Genomic DNA, 10,084 nt, shown 5'->3' on the forward strand with positions numbered 1-10,084 from the left:
ATTCTAAGGTAATTTCAAGGTAAATACATATGACGAATCATAGAAGTAACGATGTCATTTACTCTGGGTCCAGACACTGAAACTGAAAAACACTCGCGGGAACCCTAAAGGTACCTTCCGTGAACACGTCGACTTTGACGGTAACATCTTCAGTGCTATGAATCCGCTGCTTGACCCTCCCTGAGCTCTCGATGATGTTGTACTCGTGGAGATGCAAAGATGGCCCTGTTCTAGCACTCATAACTACATTCTGCGCATATAAGGATGCCAAGACTGGATTAAAGTCGCTGGGCGACACTTCTTCGTCAGAAATACTCACTTGCAAACGAGCAGCATCCTCGCCACGATACTCGACTTTCGTTGTTCGGAGATTTACCTGATGTAGAAGCACGTGAAGAAAGTTGTGAAGAATGTTCAAGTTCACTGCTCCAACCTGAGGTCACAATTTCACGTCATAAAACTGCTGCTACAAGATCACATCATCATGGAAAAATTGACCAACTGATTCAGCGTTCGAATTTGATACGCTCATAAGAACTTTCTGACTTTAAAGCAAATCAACGAAGCTTCGATATGACAAGCAGTAAACCTTTGACTACCTCAGGTGTGCCTAACGCAAGATCCAACATCTGTGGCAACGAAAATTGGAGGCTGGCTGTGCCAGTGTTGTGGCCACCAGCATTGCCGCCAATAGTTTTAGCCGTTGAGGTAGGTTTTGCCGTCTTTGCGGCCATCCTATCAACCTAGATGTGGAGGAGAAGGGATTGCGTTTTGCCCACTAACTATTTCGGAAGGTAGATAGGTTAGCCGCGAGGCGTACCTAGACGCCCGTGCCGAGAACTTGTGGCATGTATCGTTATTAAAAGTGATTAATCACTGAAATCGGTGCTTTTTCATCTTCTGCTTCGCGGTAAATTGATAGTAGAGGCCATAAACTCGTTTGTTTATCAAAATCAACATTGACAGTTTTCATAGCACATCTGACGTGCCTGCTTTTATTTTTTGCTGAAGTTCCTACTTCATTTACAAAATCGATTGTCCATCAGTAGTGAAAACGGTAACTCCGTTTCCAGCGTACCAAGTCATTTCCCTGCTACGTGGGTTCCTATAGCAACAAAAGTATGTTTGAATATGGCGACGCTCGTCTGGAATGTTTCTGATCATTCTACATACGCATAACACTACTCTACAGTGGACATACCGCAGAGCAATAGTCATTATCAAAAATGTTCCACACTGTGGTGGGAAAAGTAGCAGCTGATGGTGATAATTATGAAGAGCATGGCGAGGAGCTGCTGACTAATCTCGTAGAATATAGACCTAGCATTGTGCCAAAGGCTGATGGAATCGATTATCTCCGAGACATAACCATCGCGGCTGAGGACATAATCAATCTTCTGAAAGCAACACTTAAGACCATGCAGAGATCGGTAAATTATAACGTGCACTCGTTCAGCAAATGACCTTAATAAATCACACCCTTATGAATTCACAAATGAAAAAAATCGGATCTTACAGCTGTCGGAGAAACAAGGCTCGAGTTTCTTCACACCTGATTCAAAATCTGAGATGGTAAAGATATTTGGTAAAGAAGATGCTGATCAACAGTTCTCACTGCACGAAGTAAGTCTGAAACTATCGATGGTTGATTGCACTTTTGAATACTGTTCGTCGTTTATCATCTTCAAGTGTGTTTTTTTTTTTAATTATTCAGGAGATTCAGGAAACTCGCGATGTTTGCCACGCAGGGTTAGGCAATCGTGACATCATTCCAACGGACATATCGCGACCCGCTTATGAATTTTTAATTAATTTACGATTTCTGGTTGAATACACAGAAGGACAGATAAAAGTATCGCCGATGCAGCTACAGGAAAAAACTCGGAAGCTACGTTACGCTGTTAGAAGCTGCAGGAAAGCCGAAGCGGAAATTAAATGTAGTGTATCGGTACTTTTTCTCAAATTTTGAATTGAGTATCTTAGAACCTACTCAATCCAGACTCGTACTCGTTTTTATAGGCTTAAACGAAGCTTTAGCAGCCCAGAAAATGGAACACGAAAAATTGATCAGCAAACTTAACGAAGAAACAAACGAGTGTCAGAATGTCAGCGATCAAAGAGCGACAGAGATCGCAAATGATATGAATCGAATTGTGTAAGATTATGTTGTTGAAAAGTTTACAGTCTTGTACGTTAGTTGCTCACCTGAGTTCCTGAAAGGATTTCTTTGATTTTTAGAATCGAATCTGAGACTCAAATGATACGTTTTTACAAAGATTCTGCGGCATTGCAGAAAGCTTTGAGCTCCGAAGTTGAAGTCCTAGAAAGAAGGGTAAATAACTTCCGTGGTAATAATATTCGCTTGGAAAACGAGCTGAGAGATAGAAGGTAAGAATTTTACTTTTCGCTACTTGTGCCCAACTAATCTGTGCACCTTTGTTTTATCATTCGAGATGTAAAGTTGAAGCGCAGCTTTTAAATTGCGTGATTCAATACGACGCTGACATTGGTGGTCGCCACACAGACTTAGAGAATTTGGTCAGCGAATTCGAGCTTCTTAGTTCTGAGCGAAAAAATCTGGAGGCAAGTTATAAGGCGTGTTAAAAAATCGAAAAGAATCTAATTTCTGTTTGTAGACGTGAGTCGTGACATTTAAAGCGGAATTTCTAATTCTGTTCTGGATTTCACGTAGAATGACGTAATGGTTGATCTACGACGGCTACACGGTGATTTACAACGAGAAAAAGAAGAAACCTCACGCAAGATACTGAACGAGAGGATAAACGTATTCGTACGAAATCGTGCAGCTAGAGTTATTCAAAAAGCATGGAGAGCTTACTGGGAACGACATTGCACAAAAAAGAAGAAAAAGTCCAGGAAAAAATAAATCCATTGATTATAGATATCTGATCGCCTCGATGATGCTGATACAAATATTACCAAACTACATAATAATTTTTCTTTATCAAGTCAGAAAAATCAACACAATCCTAGTAGCATTGTAATAATGGAAAATTACACATCGAGCTCATCAGCTTACGTTACTTCGTAGAATCAGAAAACGGATCGATTCGTTTTACCGATAATGGATAGATAACGTACAAAATATACATAGGTGGCCGCATTTTAAGATGCCGTGTAATGGCCTAACTCTATATATCAGCATCAGTATTAGGAGATAAGTGAATACCGTGCGTATTGATCCTCCGTTGAAGGTATCTCTCGTACCTAAACTATATTTAGAAATTTTCATCGCCACTGAGCTTTAGTGAGAGGTGAAAGCTTTGATCTATAACATAACTTTGATCTATGTTAAACTATCCGCTAAGATTTATGGACACACGCTTTAGGTTCGTGTTTATACCCATGAATATGTGTACGAATTATAACAGCAACTCACTAGTTTAACTGTTAATTCGCTGTTGCATGTAAACTACTAATTGACAGTAAAATGAATGTAAAACTATAATCACATTTTCAAGACAATTGCAAGATTGCTTCAAATTTCTGAATCAAGCATTGACAAACCGCGGATTTCTTCGCTAATTTCCATCCTTCATTCGATAGAGGCTACTTTGAAAAAAGTTTTTTGATCAGTACTTTGATACTGAAATTTATATCCTAAAAATTTACCCCTTCGCGTGGCAAAGGATTATCGGAATGAGTTTCACATATGTATAAAAAATAGGGAATGAGTTATAAGGTCGAGTGTAAACTCGCTATAATTGAATGCGTGGACCTTCTATATTTCCAATACTGTGCCGTAAGTACATACATGAGAAAATATAAAGGTGTACGTGCATGCACATGTAACTATAGTCGGTAAGTCTTCTTTGCGCATGTCTCAATTGCGGGAGTTCCTCAGAGCCTGGCTGGGGTGATTCGCAGTTCGGCGAGCCGGGCTCTGAGAGTGTCGATCATTACGTCCAGCTTTCATCGTTTGAAGTTACGTGTATTGCTGTTCATCGGTACCGAATATCGCCTGGAAAACAGACAAAAATGTTAACAACAAAGTGTCACACCATGAAAACGACGTCCCTGCATGATTAGTTGTGGATCTATGATTCGACTATCCGGTAAACTGTGACAGATGATTAAAGTCTTCTATTGAATCTCTTGACTTGTAATTAGTTTCATACTCTCAGAACGGCATTGTCAATACCATTCTTTACAGACGTTTCAAATCAACTTTGAAAATAACACGAGGATATTCATGAGTCAGTGTATCTGCATAACGGAGCCTTTCAAAACGAGATATCAATCGATGGACAGTATCTCATGAAGGATTGCAGGTATAACATTTTAGACATCGCGTGGTCTTTGGAGTTTTGGAGGGAAGTGACATGGGGAGGTAGAAAAACGGCTAAACGTTCTTGCTGAATTTTAACGTAATGCATTATTCGTTCGATACTGACTTCCATATTGTTTAGTTTCGTTCGACAGAGAATAATACTTTTCAACAAAGCATAAAATTTTTTCCTTGGCGATTTTCTCTGCGGTCGATAAATTTCCAACAAACCACTGCACTGGACTGTTACAGAATTTGAATAAAGTGTTTAATTGAACATTACTACCGTCGTCAGTTTTATTAAAAATTTCTCCCGTCTCACATGCCAATTCAAACGAGACATTCCTGCTTTTTATCACGTAGCGTCGTGCGGAAAATTTTGAGAATTGTCTGCAAGAATGTAAGACAGTTTTCCCATCTTCCATATATATTTAAAAATTTTCATAAAAGCATACCGCTGCGGACTTAAAATTTATGTACAGATTGCATGACAGCTAGATTATGAAACACTACACCTGTTGTGTAGATGAGCTTTAAGATTTGACTGAACGAGTTTAGGTTGAATGAAATGGTGTCATTGGTGTTGTGTAACAATGTTACCCTTGAGTTAATGGCTAACTGACTAATTTCCGCAGCTTTGGTTAGAGAGAACTACAAAGTTGGAAGTTATAATGAGTGAGAAAATGACGTTGACGTTTCATTCTCCGATAATGGAAGAGGTCGAGCGAGGCTTGTTATCCGAGGGTCTGGAGCAACGCAAAGAGGCATTCAAGGACGATGAAGAATTGATGAAGGAAACGACAAGGTTCGTCGCTGACGTCATTGAATCCGCAGCCACCGAGGCCTCTAAACGGAAGTGTCAAAAAGCGGTAATTATACTGACAATGAGAGAAAAAAATCGTTAAATCACCTAAATATCAAGTATTTTCTTGAATTAAGCAAGTATATTGTGTCCACCGCAATTAGTTGAATCAAACGAATATCACTTGACACAAATAGGTAATTTGAGCCTTTTACACGAAGCGTTGATCTCCCGTTTCTGCCACTGTCAGAACAAGGAAACTTTTTTTTAAAATTGTCAAACGAGCATTGATTCGAACTTATTTCTTTTTTACTTTTGTTTCAGGAGTTTCAAGCTGATGAAGGTAAATTTTTGCAAATTATTATGGAATCACTTTTCTCCTTTGTTGTACGCCATATAGACTATTATAGCTCGCAAATCTATTCTAAAAGTAAGGCCTGATTAGTAAAGTAGGTTTCATTCTAACGTATTCGTTACTTGACATAGATTTTTTTTGTTTTAACCAAAATTCCAGCGATATGTAGTGCGACGCTCGGATAACAGCTGTTAGCAAATATTTGTACAACCTTGAAATTTAAATCTGCTTACAAGTTACGATTGATAATGTTTCGTCAAAGTAGAACGATGTTTAACGAACGACTGATTAAAATCTTTCTTTGATATTCGGATCTTATTCAACAATTTTTTTTCTGGTGTTATTCTTGAATTATCAATTGATTTCTATTTGCATAAACGTCAATTTACAAAATCTTCAATAGTTTTCTGTACAATATTTTTATTCGTGAGTTGACTATTGAAAACTTGACAAAAAAGTTCTAAATTATTTCGTACACTTTTTTCATCGAAATTGCGTATACGGTTCGAGGTTTTGAGCAGAAATGAGTGGAAAATTAAAAAGATTATCAAAATCTATTTAAATTCAATTTGTTTTAATTCTACATTACCGTCTTTCTATATTTGTTAGAAGTCGTTATAGAGAACTCATGGCCTAAATAAATCTTAATCATTTTTTTTTGTCGTCTTTGAAATAGTAATTTATTTTTGAATAGTGCGGATACGTGGCAAATGGTACAAGCTTTGTGATTGAGAGCCTAAAGTCAGATAGCTGCATACTTAGAAAATACTTATACTCAGTATGGCTGTAATTTGTTGCACTGCACGTGGATATAGAAGATTAATCGTTATTCCTGCACTAAATTAGTTTATGATCATTACTTGAAACCAGGGCTGTGCGGGTACCAGAATTCTTCGAGTTAAATCGGTCGGGAAAAATTTATTCAAAGATTCCGGGTTTCGTGAAAATCTCGAGAGCGTCAAAGTACCCGATACGATACAAATTCGTCCCGAACCCGAAATTTTTTCCCCAGATTTCGAGAACCCGCACAGTCCTACTTGGAGCTGTAAAAAGCTACACCAAAAGGGCTTGTGTTCAATTCGAGAGATCTACCAGTTGGTAGAAAAAAATGCAAAAATATTAGATAACTGGAAAAACGACAATGATGAATTAGGAATATAACATTTCTCATGTAAAAAGTGTGTAATTGTAAATTACCGGACGTATCGCAGGAAGTAGTTTGAGAGGGGGAGATCGTATCCGGGGTTGGAACTCAAGGGCTCGGGGCTTCTGCAACCGAATTCTGAATGCAGTTTGTCCCTGCATCACGACCAATGGTAAATCGTAGAATAATAAGCTGTCTCTGAATCTGTCTTTCTCTCTACATGTTTGTTTGGTTACAAGCACACCGTCGCAGACAAATTATTATTCACAAAAATAAATAAAACACGATCCACCATTCTACAAAAATCCAACGAAGCTTTACACCATCACGACTTATACCAAATCATCATCATCACCATCCTAATCATCGTCATCACCGTCACGGCTCACAACATCAAAACTTGGCTACCGGATGGATGGGTAAATCTCTGCTAGAATGAAATTGAGATGAAAAAAAGTATTGCCTTGTACATCAATTGACTTCAGTGCACGCACCGCTGGTCGAAAAACTTAAAAATTCATTTTTCAAACGATTACTTACTTTGAAAAGTTTTCATAAAATCGACTCATTCCGTGCATCTCTTTATTTGATAATGATGTTTAAACATTATTTCAGGATCGTTAATTCAGATTTATAGAAAAATATCGACTACAGAACAATTCTTATACACTACACAATACATCTTATATTATTCCGTATATGTATTTAATTACACAGCTTCGATTCATACGGTACAGTAGACTCTCTCTCGATTGGGATTACCTCGGCGTTGCCCCCACTCCGATCCTTCACGTGCGCACAGCACATGCGCAGAATATTTCCCTGGCCGCTAGGGTTTGTGCAGTGATTCGCTGGGATTTTTGGCATTCGATTTATTATCTAGAACATCAAGGGCACAGGGCATTAACGAAACGTTGATACAGGGAGAGTGTACTGTACATTTGTATGGTGCTTACGTATTCGTACACATATACGAACGTTTTTAAAAATAGTTTGTAGTAATTTCTTTTTTGGGACGTGATTACAATTGGACAGGGTTGAATATTGCGTGATCTAATTTTACTTGAAGCTCTATTTTTAAACATGGCGTTGTTATTCACACCTGAGATGCGTGCATGCGATTGTAGCGATTGTGTAAGTATTTATTTACAGGTGCAACGCAGTTTATGTTATAATGTTACAAGTAAATCGGCGTAGTGTATAGTTGTGCATATCGCATGATTTTCACGGTTCATTCGAAAATTAAGGTATGGCAATCGAAGCTTTAATGTGAATGAAAAAATAAACTTGTGTGTATTCGTGTTGTCAGTAGACCATGCCATGGTAGATGGCGATCGGTATAACGTTCCACACAATGCAGCTGTATTCAAATCTCTCTACGTTTATTCTTTCCTTAGAATTTATCAGCTGGGCCTCATATCGCTTCACGAGACCTTAGCCAGCTCCCACAGGCTTCAAGAATGAATTCTCCTTCACTCAATCGACATACCGTTCGTCGATGTAACCGATAAAGTAAATTTGTCAATTTTACAGCTGACTTCATAAAAGATCAAACGATCGAGAGACGATGCAGCACAATCGATTTATGTTCTTATGTCTATAATACCACATTACGTATGTATGTGTACTAACTAACTATGGTACGATTCCATACGATAATCGTACCATTTTTTTACCATCAAACAATCGTGCTCAGTTTTGTGGAGACTACTTATTTGCTCTGAATACACTTGCTGAGAATTATACATCAGAATTCTCGTTAGTTATTTTATACTCCCATACGGTATGTGGTACGCTCTTTATAATTATACACTTTCCAAAACCGATCTTCAGCAGTCTCGAATTATGATCCCGGTCGTAGGGCTGTAAGGAAATCGATCGACCTCGCTTTATTGAGGACACTCGAGTGAATAATGATCGTCGGTTATATATCGAGCGGAATTATAACACGGGGTGACTATACTGTATTCAGTGTACTGTATAATTAGGTTGAACAATCTGATTGCAAATAACACCCATGCTAAAAGAGGGAAGTAAAACGCAAACAAAACTGTGCAGTGAGTGCACATAATAAATGTCGAGAGAAAAAAGTGTGTAGAAAATTATATATATATAAATATATATAAGAAACTGTTAATATTGATAGAAAAAATTAATTATAAATATGTCTATATATATATTTACACCCATCGTCTGACAATCAGCGAAGCTTTCGGCCACATTATCGACCAATACGTTCGTGTAACAATAAATGTACAAAAACCACGTATGTGGATGTCGTGCATATCTTCTTGATCTTATAATGTCATAGGTATAACTAATGGAAAAAATTTCTCGTACCCATTTGAGCCCTGCACAGCATTAATCGTTCGACATGAAAATAATCTCTGAGCTTTTACGCAGACACTTTAACGTTGTACGTGTATAACATTTAAAATGGATGACTGTTACGATGGTGATAATCGTTCGTATTTGTAAAGTGGTCAAGCTATGTTATGTAATCTCTGAAAATTAAGAAAAAAATGCGATCGATTTTGTCCGTATGAAATTCAGGTCACATGCAGTGCTGAATAACCGTCGTGATACGTACTTCTGTATAGCTGCACGTAAATTTTATTGCAGTATTGTGGACCAAGCTTGAATCGATAATGCAGTATGACTATTCACTTCCGAAGCTATAACTATTACGTTCAAGGCTCACCGCAGTGATTGTACAAACACAAAGGTTCAGTGAAATTTGCAATTGTAATTTTCTGTTCTGATTAACTAAGATTTTAAGCAGAGAAACCGAAACAAAAACAGTCAAAAAAACATGCATTGAAACAAGCTCAATTTTTTTTTCATACAAGAGTTTCATATTTTTATAACACAACAATTCAGATATATCCAATCAAATTTTTAATAATTTCAATCGCACATTCTCTTGCTACAAAATTCAAATTACTGCAAGGAACTCACACCGTGTTATTCAGAATAAATTGATAGTCAGCATGATCATTCAAGGACTTGATTCAATTCTATATTAAGTTGTCACAAGTAGTTCGTCCGACAAAATTATTTTGTTAAATTAATTAAGTACTGTCTTCCCCGCATTTGACCATAGTATTTTGTTGAATCAAATGAATATCACTTAACTCAAATAATCCTTTCCCTCTGTGTACTTGTCTTTTATTGAATGTTACAAAAATTTCGTTACCGTCTGAATGCATAGGCTTCGTAACAAAAGTGGGAAATCTTCTGTGAGTAAATCGATAGTATCTTGTTTGCCGTATGCTGTTTGGGCTTAGAATAATACCGATGTAATATTAAATATGAAGTTATATCAACAGTATAGTATAAGCGATATTGTATATCTTTGTATCAGAAATAATTTAATTGTATGTGTAAATATCATATAAAAAAGCAGTTTCAAGCCATCAGGAAGTGGCTATTATGAAACGCGAATGAGTCATTAAATAAGCTATGCGACAATCATCAATGAAAATCAAAAACAGG

General features: G+C 37.4%; 2 protein-coding genes across 3 annotated transcripts; both read left to right on the top strand.

The window, feature by feature from the left end:
* The first annotated feature begins 2,257 nt into the window (after positions 1-2,257).
* On the top strand, positions 2,258-2,887 carry LOC124405898. The gene is made up of 3 exons (XM_046881166.1): positions 2,258-2,388; positions 2,454-2,583; positions 2,693-2,887. Exons 1-3 carry the CDS (start codon positions 2,258-2,260, stop codon positions 2,885-2,887), a joined length of 456 nt encoding a protein of 151 aa, XP_046737122.1.
* Positions 2,888-3,878: 991 nt separating this feature from the next.
* On the top strand, positions 3,879-9,387 carry LOC124405628. 2 transcript variants are annotated; one of them, XM_046880674.1, is made up of 5 exons: positions 3,879-4,292; positions 4,924-5,157; positions 5,415-5,433; positions 6,657-6,761; positions 7,987-9,387. In XM_046880674.1, the coding sequence occupies exons 2-5, from the start codon at positions 4,960-4,962 to the stop codon at positions 8,025-8,027; spliced, it is 363 nt and encodes a 120-aa protein (XP_046736630.1). In that variant the 5' UTR covers positions 3,879-4,292; positions 4,924-4,959; the 3' UTR covers positions 8,028-9,387. The 2 variants fall into 2 exon arrangements, with proteins under 2 accessions (XP_046736630.1, XP_046736629.1); XM_046880673.1 differs by having other exon boundaries at positions 3,879-4,002.
* Positions 9,388-10,084: the final 697 nt, after the last annotated feature.

The sequence above is a fragment of the Diprion similis genome, chromosome 4 (assembly GCF_021155765.1).
Source record: "Diprion similis isolate iyDipSimi1 chromosome 4, iyDipSimi1.1, whole genome shotgun sequence".
NCBI classification, from domain to species: Eukaryota; Metazoa; Arthropoda; class Insecta; order Hymenoptera; family Diprionidae; genus Diprion; species Diprion similis.

Coding starts and splice junctions, on each gene's coding strand:
- LOC124405628 (XM_046880673.1), top strand. Junction 6,762..7,986: donor TCCCTGCATCACGACCAATG/GTAAATCGTAGA, acceptor TTCTTTCCTTAG/AATTTATCAGCTGGGCCTCA.
- LOC124405898 (XM_046881166.1), top strand. CDS start 2,258: ATGATACGTTTTTACAAAGATTCTGCGGCATTGCAGAAAGCTTTGAGC. Junction 2,389..2,453: donor AACGAGCTGAGAGATAGAAG/GTAAGAATTTTA, acceptor TTATCATTCGAG/ATGTAAAGTTGAAGCGCAGC. Junction 2,584..2,692: donor CTGAGCGAAAAAATCTGGAG/GCAAGTTATAAG, acceptor GATTTCACGTAG/AATGACGTAATGGTTGATCT.